Source organism: Passer domesticus, chromosome 16 (genome assembly GCF_036417665.1).
Source record: "Passer domesticus isolate bPasDom1 chromosome 16, bPasDom1.hap1, whole genome shotgun sequence".
In the NCBI taxonomy this organism is placed as follows: Eukaryota; Metazoa; Chordata; class Aves; order Passeriformes; family Passeridae; genus Passer; species Passer domesticus.
This window is the reverse complement of record NC_087489.1, coordinates 14,818,077-14,831,625: the sequence shown is the minus strand read 5'-3', so window position 1 is coordinate 14,831,625 and position 13,549 is coordinate 14,818,077. Positions and strand designations below refer to the sequence as shown.

Genomic DNA, 13,549 nt, shown 5'->3' with positions numbered 1-13,549 from the left:
TCCCCTAGATGGCCATGCTGCTCTGTGGCAGCACCCCGGGATGTCTGGGGATCTGTGACCCCTCCCCAGCCAGCGTGGACACCCCACGTGCGGAGGGAGGCAGCTGGGGGAGGGCAGTGTGGGCACAGGGTCAGTGTCAGCAGCTCCCGTGAGCCCTGCTCTGCCCCCAGCCTTCTGCAGGGCAGCAGCAAACCAACAACTACTGTGTTGGCAGGCGCTTTCTGTTTTAATGAGGTGAAAGCAGGGTTAACCTAGAGCACCCTGAAGCTGGGCAGCCCCCACCCCCTCCCTGCACAGCTCCCTCCATCTGCTCCTGCCCTTCGGCCCTTCCCAGCCCGACGCACAGAGCCAGCAGCCCTGGAGCTGCCTCACAGGGCCAGGTACCAGCAGGGACCCTGCTGCTGCAGCCCAGGAGCTGCCAGAGCACGGGGTACAGCCCCAGACACCTGAATGCCAGGCTGAAGGGGTGACTGCACACTGACACACCTGCCCAGGCCCTCGGAACACACAGGGATGCTCGACCAATCCTCTCCTGTAACTGCACACACGAGTTAGGGCAGGAAGATGCACAATGGGTCTGGGCAGATTGGTTGGCAATAATTGAACATGGGATGTTTTACACCTGGCTGTCACACCAGATGCTCTGCCAGCCCCACACCAGGGCTCAGGCAACACCCGGGAGAGAGGGGCAGCCAGGACAAGGGGCCCAGAGCACAGGCAGGATGTGGCAGAGCATGTCCCTGCACTGCTCCAGGGTTAATCCTGCAGCTGGCAAGGAGGCAAAACCAAGGAGGTCTGAGAGGCAGAGGGGAGAGATGCTTGCAAAGCCCCAGAGCTGCTTTATGCAAAAGGAAGGCGCAGTGATGCTGTGGGGAGCACCTGCTGCTGCCTGAGAGCAGCCTGATTCACCTCAAAGCAGAAGCTGCCCACACCCCTCCAGCCAAGCCTTTTGGTTGGGGTATTTTCAGTTCTACAGGCAGTTCCCACAGTCACTCACAGAGCAGGAGAGCTGTGACCTATGCTTGCCATGCTTGCATCAAATGGCAGCAAGACAGGGCTTGGTTCCTAGAACAAACTTCCCCTTTTCAGAAAAAGAGAAGGTGATTTGAATAACCAGCGCATTTGCAGCATCTTGCTCAAGTGGACCATCTCACTGCCCGCAGGTGAAGCGGGGCAGAGCATGCTCACAGAGACAGAGACAGGGCAGCCCAGAGCCCCAGCACCCCTCTCGTGGCAAAAACCCCAGCCCTGCAGGAAAGGGACACCACACACCTTGGACAGTGACAACAGCTCTTAACTGGAAAGTAATTTTACACTTTTAACACCTGCCTATAGAGACAGCTCTGAACCTCTGCACAGCCAGGAGCGAGTGCCTCTGGGCTGGCAGCCTCTGCTTGGCTCTGCCTGGCTGCTCCACAACCAGCACCAGCTCCTCTGCTGCCAAAGCCCTGCAGGTCCCAGGGCAGCGCTGCATGGGGGCCAGGACAAGGGAGAAGAGGCCCTGTGAGCTCCAGCGCTGCTGAGAGCCACTGCAGGGAGATGTGGGGCTCCCCGTGTGATAAACAGGGAGTCTGGTCTCCAGTGCAGAGCCACACAAGCTCACAAGAGGCACAGCTGCTTTTCTAGAAGGTGGAAGCCTGACTGACAAACAGCAGAGCATCTCACTCGGCTGCCAGCACGAAGCTTCATCTATCTGGAAACATGGTTTCAACCTGAAAGCTAGAAAAGGAAGCCTTTTCCCCTAAACACTCCGTGATGGTCAATGACTAACAACATTCTCACACACCTACCTCCCCACCACCTCAGACTTCTCCAATCTGGTTTTGCACTTGGTCACTGCTGCTGTCAAACCTGCCTGCTGAACCTCCAGCTTCTTCGAAAGCACGGCTCACCACACAGGCACAGGGTGAGCACATTCCCACTCCATAGCTGGTCTCCAGGCTGGCATTTCCAAGGGCTTTGATCCATTCCAAATAAGGCAATCAGCTTAGCCCTTGATTAAATACATAGCATAATCCAGCTAAATCTTGTTAGCCGAGCAGCGAGTTGCTCGTCTCACCAGTGTGGGTGGCACTGTGTGTCACCGCGGAGCAAGAGGGGCTGTGCAGTGTCAAGGTGTCCCTCGGGGCACGTCCTGGGCAGGCAGCAGCACTGGGGCAGCTGGGGACCACAGCAAGGCTGCTCCAGCAAGCCCCTTGGGCTCCAGTGCAGGGGATCCTTCTGCCAAGCCTCCCTGCAGCATGCAGAAAGCACCACGGAAGGCACTTGCACACTCCCAGCTGGCACGTACAGGGAGGCTGCCCCAGGGCACTGGGCACCCAAAAACCAGCAAAACCCTTAAAAAAATAAAAAAGGAAAAGAGAAATCACTGATCCTTCACAGGGAGCCAGGCTGCAGCAGGGAAGGAGGATGCGCTGCAGCTTTGGGGGAATTTCACACCACAGCAGTTTTTCCTTCCTCGGGAGGAATGAATCAGTAGCCCAGCACTGGAGAGCCTCAGCAGAACAGGATGGTGCTGAGGGGGAACACACCACAAGGGCAAGGACTGCCCTGCCAGCCAGGAGCCTGGCCCAGGTGAGATGCAGCTGCGCAGCCGGGACATCAGCCTCACACCCACACCTGCTCTGGCAGCTCCTCCAGCTGAGAAAGCAGGGAAAGCACTGCCTGCTGCTCCCACAGCCCTCTGCACCCAGAGCTGTGGGGGCACACACGCTGGCACTGTCCCCAACAGCAGGACACGGGGAAGGGGTGGCTTGGGAAGTCTGGCAAAAGGAAACCCTCCTCCCCAGGCGAGCCCCATGCCTCTCCTGCACGGCTCTGGGATAATACCTCCAGGTGAGTCCTTCAGAGGCCACTGAGGCAGAGCACTGAGCAGGGGAACACCACGGGGATGCTGCTCCCAGCACTGGGGCTCAGGACACACCACTCCCACCCAAAGCTGTGCAGGCACAGCAGAGATCTGCTCCCGAGACTCAGTGGAGCTGTCTCTTAAGTCTGCAGAAGCCCAGTTCCCTGTTTCCCTCCAGGTTTTGGACCTGCATGCAGGTGACCCCTTGGGGCTGGTCACAGCCTGCAGGCAGGACCCTGCAGATCTCTGTTCCACGCTGCATGAGCAACTCCAATGCTTCCTGCAGCAGCCAGGCATGTTTCAACAGCGCCTGGAAAGATTTTAAGCTAATTTAACCCTATTAACACATTATATGGCTTCTGTCATCCCAATTACCCCAAAAAGTCCAGGCATAGATCTTGAGGGGAGTGCAGGGAGGAGGAAGAAAATTTAAAAAAATAATAAGGGGGGAAAAACAAAAAAAGAAAAGTCTTGGGCACAATCCCAAAACACAGTTTCAGGCAGATCAGGAACAAACTTCACAGGATTTCAAACAACAACAAGCAGCCAAGAGAGGCAATATCTGCTCCCACCAAGCACTAGCCAGGAAGGCTGAGCAGAGCTCAGCTCGCCAGTCCCCAGCTGGTGTAACAGGAATCAGGTTTTTGGCACGGGGATCCTCCCCCCAAGCCGGGCAAGGGAGCAGGCTGCCCGCAGAGGAGCTGGGATGATAAATGACAGCAGTTGAGCACTGCAGGGGCATTTCACTGCTTCAGAGGTTGCTGCTATAACAATCTTCTCTGACTCAGCAGCTGAAAGGGACGCTGGGAAGGAAGCACCATAAAAAAAAAAAAGTCATGCATTATTAATATGGACTCTGGCAGCAAGACATGAGTTGGAAAAACACTGAGGAGGGAAAAAAAAATGACTGCAGAATAAGAGCGAGCTGCATGTGTGGAAGCATTTCACATTCCTGCGGGAGTGGGGGCCAGCCTGTGCCCCTGCAGGGTCCCCAGCTCCGGGGGAAGCCCGTGTTTGCTGACAGGAGCTGAAGATCCGTGGTGCTGTCCCTGCTGCAGCCCTGTGCAGAGCCCCGTGAGCCCTGGCACGGCAGCTCGGGCTCTCCTGCCGTGGCACGCCGCCCTGCCAGCAGCTGATTTTCATTTACCTGGGCTCTGTGCACGCCTGCTGACTCCCCACAGCCTCCCCCGTGCATCCCAGCCCTGCTGGCCGGAGCAGCCGTGTCAGGAGCGCCCAGGGCTCCGAGCACAGCCCAAAGGCAGGCACTGAAATGCCTTCCTTTCCTGCCAGGTAGCGAGGGAAAAAATATCTGTTTGCACTTGACTACCTGGTGCACTGCAGTGTTTGCTTTCCTCTCCTATTCCAGCTGCTTTGTACAGTTTGGTTTGGTTTTTTTTTTTGAGGTAATTTATAAACATTAACATTCACGTAGCCATCTTCTCCACTTCCCACCCAAATCCCTCGCTCCCAGCCTGCTGCTGTGGGGAGACACCGTCAGTCAGGAGTGTCTATTCTGTGTCACAGGCATCCCACGGCCCTGCCCAGCCTGTGCTGGCAGCGCAGGGAAGCCCCCGAGCCCCACTCAGGAGCCTCCTGGCAGGGATGAGCACAGCTCAGCCCCCAGCCCAGCCCGGGCCCCAGGCTCCCCAAGCAAGGGAGGTGGCTACACAGCACCACGCTCCAGGAGTCTCCTTTGACAATTTGTAGGGCAATAACATTCAATAAAGCCAATCAATTATTTTGCCATAAAATTCTCCAGACGCACAAACAAGCTCTGGTCGAAGTGCTCACACCACAGCCCAGCCCACAGCATGCAGTGGCTGTTTTGCCTGTATTTCCTCTCTTCCATCATGTGTGCAGTGGCATCCTCCATCCACAAACAGTTCCCAGCCTTTACCTCTCAGGGCAGAAAGGCACAGGGAGGGAACAGCTTCACAGGAGCTGTCCCACACACAGCCCAACCATCACACGGGCATGGGCCTGCCCATTGGAGCAGGAAACCAGCAGGAAAACCAGCAGGAAAACCAGCACAGGCTCCCACCAAGCAAGGGAGACTGAGGCACAAACCACAGGAAAAATCCAAGGTCCTATCTGAACTCACATCCCCTGGAAGCAGCCCCTTCCCTGCCACAAGCACTGGGGGACAGGCAGGACACCCCAGCTTGGTGCCCTTGCTGAAGGGGGCTGGCCAGATCCCCAACAGCATCCAGAGGGGCCCCAGGGGGAAAGCCCTGCTCAGGGCAAGGGCTCTGGAGAGGTTTGTGCCAGCCCACGGATGCCACAGACAACTGCAGGCGTACAAAGGGCAGAACCTGTTGGTTTTGCACCTCAAACAAAAGCCTAGGAAAGTGACCTTTAGGAAGGCACACACAACGTCACCACACGCTTCCAGCTAGAGCCCCAGCCAGCAGGCAGGGACCCATCACCTCCCCAGGCAGCCAGGAGCTCAAAGCGAGCTTCTCACACCCCTGCAGACACGTTTATGTGCCTTGAGAAAGCAAAGCGTCAAATAAGGGGCACTGTAGCCTGTGCCTTTGCCAGAAACACCCACAGTCACCACAAAGCACCGCGGATCCCCCGAGCACGCCTCCCCCCAGGTCCCTCCTCCACTTGACAAGAGCAGCACGCACCAGGAAATTCCTTTTACAAGGAGAAAAGGACCCCTGGCCCTGCCCATCGCACTCCACGCCATATGCAGCATCCCTCAAGGACGCTTCCCACTGGGACGAGGGCCACACGTGCCATCCACTGTCACCCCTGGGACCCTTCCAAGCAGCAGCTGAGGATGGCCAAGGGCTCTTCTCCTGCGGGCACTGACATCACCCTCAGCTTTCCAATCCACCTTTCTTTTCAAAATAAGAGCAGCTCCAGGGTAATGCTGAAAGCCCTGCTGGTTTTAACGTTATCTCTTTCACATTCCCCAAGAAACCACTCCCACCAACATCTCTCAAAAATTTCTGATTTGGGCTTATCTTGCATTTCAACAGCACAGTCCACTATACATTTTCCCCTCCATCTCTCCAAACAGGACTAATCCCAGTGGTATTTAGAGCTAGTGCTAGAAAAGCTCCAAACACACATTAACCACCCTAAAGCATCCATGTTCAAAATGCTGCCAGCCAAAACCACAGCCAGAAGAGTCTGAATGCAATGGAGAAGAAAAAGCCTGTATGGAAATAAACTTTACTAAAATAACCCAGCAAAGGTTTTGTCAAAGAAAATACACACATTGTATTGTGACAATGATGTTTTAAAAATAAAGCTGTTCAGGGAAGGCTTTTCTTGCCCTGTGCAGCTGCAGACCAGCTCCTCTTGCAGAGCCCTCACCCCTCAGTGCTGCCACAGGGCCCTGCAGAGCACACCAGCCATGCCACCACCCTTGTGAGGTTCCCCAGAAATTCAGTTAAAATTCAGTGTTTAAAGACTCCACGTGCTTGGATATTTAAATCTGCCAATTGTAACAGCATTCAAATGGGATCGAGTGCAAACACAGAGCTCCCCACACCGCTCATCTCCCTTCCCTGCACTGGTCCCCAGGGGCGTTCCTCGTACCCTGCAGAGCAGATGCTGCCTGAGTTAATGCAATTAATGAGTCCACCTGGAAGAGAGGCAGAGGATCAGCTCAGGAAATAAAGCAGCAGTGCCAGAGCCCTCATCTCCACCAGAGCCAGCACCACCTGAAGGGCTGAGTGCCTGCTGAAGCCCTGGCTCCCCTTGGCCTCCCAAAGCCATGAAGACCATTGTCTCCTGGGCTGACAGCATGGGTGGCTTTGCTTTAAGGTCTGCTCTGCTACAGATTATCGAGGTTTTGAAGCACTCAATTGGCTGGAATGAACCAGTACCTGGAAGCTTTTGTGTCTGCCAATCAGCTTCCACAAGCCAGGCTTCCAGAGATACATGGATGAAACATGAACTCTCCACATACTCTGCAGTTGCAACACCCAGAGAGCCACCAGCAAAATAACCCAAACCAGATGTGCCTGACAAACAGCACAGGTGCTTACAGGCAAAGAAAACCCAGCAGTTCATCTGCCCTCAAAGGTACCTTGTAATTTGTTAGCCCTGAGCAAGAGGTGGTCTCCAACCAACACCGCACCACCGGCATCCTGGGCGCACGGCAGGAGCAGCCGGGGGGAACAGGGCTGCCCCCCATCCCAGCCCTGCCTTGTAGCAGCCTCCTTGCTGGAAGGACGTGGTGCTGCCAAGGGAACGATTGCCCACAGCTGCCAGCAGTCTCCTTCTGCTCAGAGCACAGGAGATCCCAAGTTCTTGTACCAAGAAGCACTTGAGGATTTCTTACTACCCCCAGTCACTGTCAGATCCAGTGACTGCAATATCCTCTGTGGCATACGCTGTGCAACCAGGCTGCTCTCTCCTCAGGTTGTGAAATGCTGCTTGGCACATCTTTTGGGCAGGGGAGGGTGAAGGAGGGCAGTGCTGCCGTGTTCCACAGCAAGACACCACGCTGCTCCTGCTGCCCGGGGAACACCTGGAGATGAGAGCCAGGGCTGGGACAGCACAAACCTCATGTCATTATTCCAAGCTGCACCTTCCCCCTCTGTCCCTGCTCAGACAGCGTCCAGGCACCCAGCATGCTGCAGCAACCCCAGAGGGCACCTGCACCCAGCCCTGCCACGGGGGCTCACCAGTGTCCTGGGCTCAGAGCCCCCCGTGAGCGCTGCCCCGGCTCAGGACCCTGCCCTGCCCTCACAGCTGGCTCTGCCCAGGCTCCTGCTGCCCACATCCCCTCAGCAGTGAAGCAGCACAGCCCTCTCCCCCACACAGCTGCCCCGCTGGGACCCCCCAGCCCCACATCCCCACAGTGCCATCCCCCTGCCATCCCCCACTCTTCCTCTGTCCCTCACCACCACGGGCAACTCAGCCCAGTCTCTCCAGCTGGGACAAGCTGGCAGTACCAAAATCTTTTGCCATTTTCCCCCCCAGAACTCCTCTGTGCCAAGATCTGCCAGGCTGATGCATTAAACGAGCAAGCTGGATCAGCCACCTCTGGTGACACAATGTTGTCCCAAAAGTGACAAACAAGCTGTCCCGAGGCAGCTGCTGGTCCCACAGCACTGCTCTGCTGGTCACCCACACACAGCCTGACAGAACAGTGCTTCAAAGCACTCCTGCCTATCAAAATCAAGTTCTTGCACCATAAATGCAATTCAGGGCTGATGGTGATACTTCATGCCCTGTATGACCAGTTGGGAGCAATTCCTGATAAGTTTGGAGGAAGTAAAGGCAGACTGAATTACAGCTCTCTCTCAAAGGTTACAATCTTTCACCCAATAATTTAAATTCTCTACATTATTTTCCTGCATCAGATCCAACCAAGTATGACTCCTGGGGAAATCAAAATTTAAAAAAATAAAATTAAATAAAGAGGCTCCAACATCCATCGAGACAAAGGAAAAGCCAAGAGCTGCTACCTGAGCACCAGGGAAGGCCCTGCCAACCCCCCAGCCATGCAGCAGCCACCCTCTACACCAGGACCAAGTCCAAGGTCAGAGAAGTTCCCACTGTTGCAGTTGGAGGTATCAAGATGAAATGACTTGCAGCTTGAAAAAGCATTATTGCTTTCAGCTGCAGGAGGAAATTCCCTTAATTTCCTAGGCCCTGTTCAAAGAGAATAAAACCAGACACTTGTATGAACGACCACCATGTGAAAACAGGACACGCAGGGATGACCCCACATCCCAGGGATGAATTCAGAAGCACAGGGTAGGATGAAATAGCTTCTCGAGGTGCTCCACCTCCAAGCCAGCACACTCTTTGCGCCCACACCATCCTTGCTCCAACACTGGGGTCTGGGCATGGACAGTGACTCTGGCGAGCCCATTTGTCCACATCCCATCTGGGGAAGGCGACAGGCACAGAGGGCAGCTGTCCCAGGAGGGCAGGAGCCTCAGTGCCAAGAACAAGCCCTACAAAATAACCTGTCGAGCTGGCCCCTGACCTCCATAAGAGGCCAGAACTGTTTGCCCAGTGCCAAGCTGTTTTTTCCAAGAGGAGGCCAGTGTGGCTGCTGCAGTGAAAGCCCAGCCTGCCCTGCAGCCCTGTGCCCTGCTGGCCCCAGGATCTCTGAGCCAGCAGCGAGCACAAGTGACCCCTCCTCAGCCACACGAGCACCCCACGTACCTGCTGCCTGCAGGGCCTCTCTGGCAGCGGGGCCCCGTGGACACGGGCAGCTCCTGCAGCCTGCAGCCCCACTGTGCCCCGGCTGCAGAACAATTGGCCACCTCATCCTGCACACAATGGCCACCAAGAGACAGACCCACACAGGCAGCGGGAGCCGGCCAGCGCCGGGAGCAGCTGGAGGCCAAGGAGAGCCGGCTGTGCCTGTGCCATGGCTGGCCCTGGCACCTCACCTGGCAAGGTGGGAGCCCGGGGATGGAGCTGGCAGGGCGGTGTGTGGGGAGGACAGACGGGAATTGGATGTGAGAGCTGGGAAGGAGGTGGCACTGGCTGTTTACATTGGATCGCTCTGCGCAAACTTGAGGCCACAAGGTTTCAGTTCCTCAGGAGGAAACCTTGGTGAAGAACAGAAACGAGGAGCTACCTTGGGCATCATGTAGGTCCAGGCACAACACAAATGTAAGGCCCAAAAGCCCTGGACTCCCTGAAGGAGCCAAGCATGGTTATTTGCTGACAGTAAACATAAATTTCTTCCTGCATTTCCGTCTGGAGCAGACTGCTGGGTTACCTGGGCTGTGAGGAGCCAAACACCACGGTCAGTCAGGTAGCAGGACAGCCCTGGGCAGGCAACTCAGAACCCAGCTTGGGGGTCCCCTTCCCATCTCCAAAGGACACCAGGAACAGTTATCCAGCTTTTCCAGCTGACAGGCATGCCAGCTCCACACCAATGCGCTGAGACAGCACCCAGAAGTGCAACTGTCCCAGTTTTCTCCTGGCACTGGCGCACAACTGCTTGAACACAACACGCCTCGGCAGCGCCGGGGAAATGTTCCCCCACAAACACGGGGCTGGGGGACAGGCTCCCACCACGGTGACAGCACACCCTGCCACAGGGCCATGCCCAGCCCACAGGGACTGGCGCTGCCCAGGCAGGGCAGGCTGACCCCCACGAGCAGAGCTGGCTGCAGCAGACCCTTCCCAGCAGCCTGTGGCACCAGGCAGACAAAAGCCCTTCCAGGCTCCAGCTGGTTCAAGCTCACTTGCAGCTTCAGGTCTCATTCATTTGGGTTTTCTTCTTTTCAGTTGAGGTACAACCAAGGAATTGATTCTTCACTGGATTAATCACTTCCCTGCCCGTGGTTCAGCCAATGACCTGCGAGTCCTTCTTTGGCCACCTCCTCAGCACGCCCTACAAGGGATGGTCTCGGGACAGAAGTTTCCCCAGGCCCTTCAGTGGCCACAGAAGAGCAGCCCAGCCCCACTGCATGCACTGAGGCAGCAGCAGGAAGGACAAATGTCCCAGAACCCTCTGCTGACAGCGTCTTTCCATCACCTGCACATGGTCCATTTACTCAAATCCCCAGCTCTGCCCATCTCCTATCTCACTCACTCTTCTCCCAAGCCTCTCCTCAGCCCTGCAGCCTGAAAACAAACTCCCTCCAAGTGCTGAGAGGATTAGCCCAGCATCCCAGGAATACTGGGCTGGGCTTCCATGAGGAAACATTTTTGGCTGAAAGAGGAAGGAAATTAAAAAAAAAAAAAAAAGAAGCAGATCTTCTGTCACCTGATGAGAAGATGACTCAGAACATCACTGACATCCATGGGTGGGTAGGGACAGGGACCACTAACACCTCCCTGCCTCCTCTTTGGGCATCACAGATGGGAAGAACATTGGGTAGGACATTACCACTTTATCTGAGATCCACACAGAGAAAAGCCTCTGGCACAGAACTAACCTTAAATATATTTATACCCTACACCACCTCTAAGACTGGTGACCATGCAGCAGTAACATGAAATCAATCAGAATACTCTAAAAAAAGGAAAAAAAAACATCCTTACAAGAGAACTTTCCTTTTTAAAGTGTAATTCCACCTGGGGCTGGGAAGCTCATCCACAGCCACGCCATTCCCTGCGCCTGCCCCACAAAGGGCTGCAGGATGCCCTGGACAGAGAGCCAGGGGCCCCCTGAGTGTCTTGGGGCCACTCAGGGTGAACAGGACGAGCCAGGCTGTGCCCAGGGGGAGCAGGGGTGGCTGTGCCTCCCGTCCCACCCATGTGAATCCACCCTCACATGAGGCCAGCCGGGGGCTCGGTGGCCCTGGCCAGCCTGTGGGACAGTGGCCAGGAGCCCGGGGGGCTGCCCACAGGGACAGCAGAGCCCTGGGCCACCATGGCAAGGCTCAGCACGCACAGCCTCACTTGGGATGAGCCCAGGACACAAGCAGAGCTTCACACACCAGCCAAGACCTACTCAGCCCTGGGAAAGGCTCCCAAAGCCCAGAGGCAGCCACGGGACATCACTTGTAAATAAAAACCCACGGAAGTCACCTTGAAAGCACACAGAGATCTCCTTGGGATGTCCAAGATAGGAATGGCATGAGCAACACCAATGATATTTCAAGGAGAAACTCCCTATTTCTTTGGAAAGGGCTGTTTCTATAGAAATAAATTGTTGCCAAAGTTTGGTTGAAGGCCAAACCACGAGCCTTGGCTCCTTGCAGAAACGAGATACACGGTATGAAGTGAACAGATGCTTTCCGGGCACAAGCCTTCCCGTATCTCAGAGGAGATGGACAGACAGCCCCACCAGCACCGGGTGCTGGCCATATTGACACACGGCTTCTCCAGCTCCCCACGGAGCTATGACACGGAACACAGGAACGAGTCACTCTCCTTCTAAAATATACACTTCTCATCTTCCCACTTGACAATCAGAGTAGGATTTCCGCGAGGGAGCACGTTCAGATCACAAGCACTCGGACAACACTCCACTGCTTCAAAACAAACTCCGGGGCGGGCAGCCGGCAGCAGCGGGCTCGCTGCCCCCCGTTGTGGCTGGCACCGGCGCCGCTCGGCCCCGCGGCCCGGGAGCGCAGCCCGCCCGGGAGCGCCGGGCACGCCGGGGCCAGCGCCTCCTCCTGCGGCCGCGGCGGGAGATGGGGACGCGCTGCCCAGCCCCGGGCTCGGCGGAGCCGCAGCCGGAGCGCCGGGCCCGGGCCGCCCCTCGCCGGGGATGCCGCGGCCCCCGGGCCGGCCGGGCGCGGATTACTCAGCGTTTCCAGCGGCAGCCGGTGCGCCCGCGCCCCTGCCCGTGCGCCCCCGCCCCGGGCCCGGCCCGCCGCTTACCGATGCCCGGCGCCACATAGACGAAGTAGAGGAAGGAGGAGGAGAGCGAGAAGAGGAAGAGCGCGGCCAGCAGCGAGCGCCGGGGCAGCAGCCGCCAGGCGCCGCGGGGGCCGCGGGGCCACCGCATGGCCGATGCGGCGCCGCCGCCGCCCTGCTGCCGCCGCCGCCGCTCACATGCGCCGAGGCCCGGCGGGAGGCGCCGCGCCGGGGCCGCTCCGAGCCGCCGCCCGCGCCCAGCGCCGCCGCATGAATGTGCCGCGGCGGGGCGGGCCGGGGCGGGGCGGCCGGCGGGGCGGGCTCGGCCCCGCCGCACCGGCGGCTCCCGGCTGACCCGCCCCGCGCAGCGCCCGTGGTCCCGGGGCAGCGGGCAGGGAGCTCCGGGCACCGGCCCTGTGCCAGTGATGCTCCTGGGATGCCCGGCGTTAGCCCCAGCGCGCTGGGCAGCGGCTCCGGGCCCCGGACAATGGCCCTGAGACAGACTGCAGCGGCCCAGGACACCCAGCAGTGGCCCAGGACACCCAGCAGCGGCCAAGGGACACCCAGCAGCGGCCCCAAGACACTCAGAAGTGGCCGAGGCAGCCGGCCCTGGGCCCAGCGAAGCCATCCAGGACGCCCAGCCATGGCCCTGGGGCATTCATCAATGGCTCAGGGCAGCCAGCCGTGCTCCGGGGACAGCCAGCCGTGCACCTGGGACACAGCCCCAGGAGAGCAGGGGCCCATCGAGCAGCAGGGTGTGTGCGAGCAAGTGCAGGGAGCCAGAGGGAAGGTGATGGACACCGATGTGTGGAAGGGAGGGAGGTGAAGTCATCACGGTCAGCGCAGTCATCAGCGCTACCAGCAACCAGCAGCCCAGTGGCTTACAGAGTAATTAAGTAGTTTTGCACACATTTGTGGGCAGCTCCCCTGATGTGTGTAGGAGGAGTTGGAAGCAGATATGGAGATGCCTGAGAATGAAAATATGGGAGCCCAGGAACACCGTCCTTAGTGAGGGAGCCGGAAGTAGCTGCAGAGCAGATGGAGCCCAGCCCAGCCCAGAGAGGACTGGGCTTTGCCTCCTTTATGATGGAGACTTTGCTCAGGGGAGGCTGGAAGGAGAGACAATTCTTATTTCACCAACAGATAGTGCTGAGAAAACCAAGCCAAAGCTCTGGGCAGGAAGCGAGGCTGTGGGCCAGACGTGACCAGCTGCCACTGGGTGGGCAGCAAAGGCAGCAGCACACCCGGGAATGATGGGCTGTGGGGTAGGAGATGGGACGGGCCATCTGCCAGGACATGCCCTGTATATCCCTCCCGACACGTGTCCCGGGGATGAGTCTCTCCCAGGCAAGGAGCGAGGCATTGCTCAACCCAAACTCTGACCCCACAACACAGTGACAGCGGGCTGTGGGCAGGGCAGTGCCTTGCACCAGCCCTGTGCCAGCCTGGTGCCAGACA

At 57.6% G+C, this 13,549-nt stretch overlaps 1 protein-coding gene across 1 annotated transcript in view; it reads right to left on the bottom strand.

Annotated features, from left to right (window-relative positions):
* B4GALT5 (beta-1,4-galactosyltransferase 5) overlaps positions 1-12,359 on the bottom strand; it is a 33,294-nt gene extending 20,935 nt beyond the window's left edge. The window contains exon 1 of the mRNA XM_064391355.1: positions 12,116-12,359. Coding sequence (XP_064247425.1) covers positions 12,116-12,242 — 127 coding nt within the window. The 5' untranslated portion in view covers positions 12,243-12,359. The remainder of the gene's footprint in view (positions 1-12,115) is intronic.
* Positions 12,360-13,549: the final 1,190 nt, after the last annotated feature.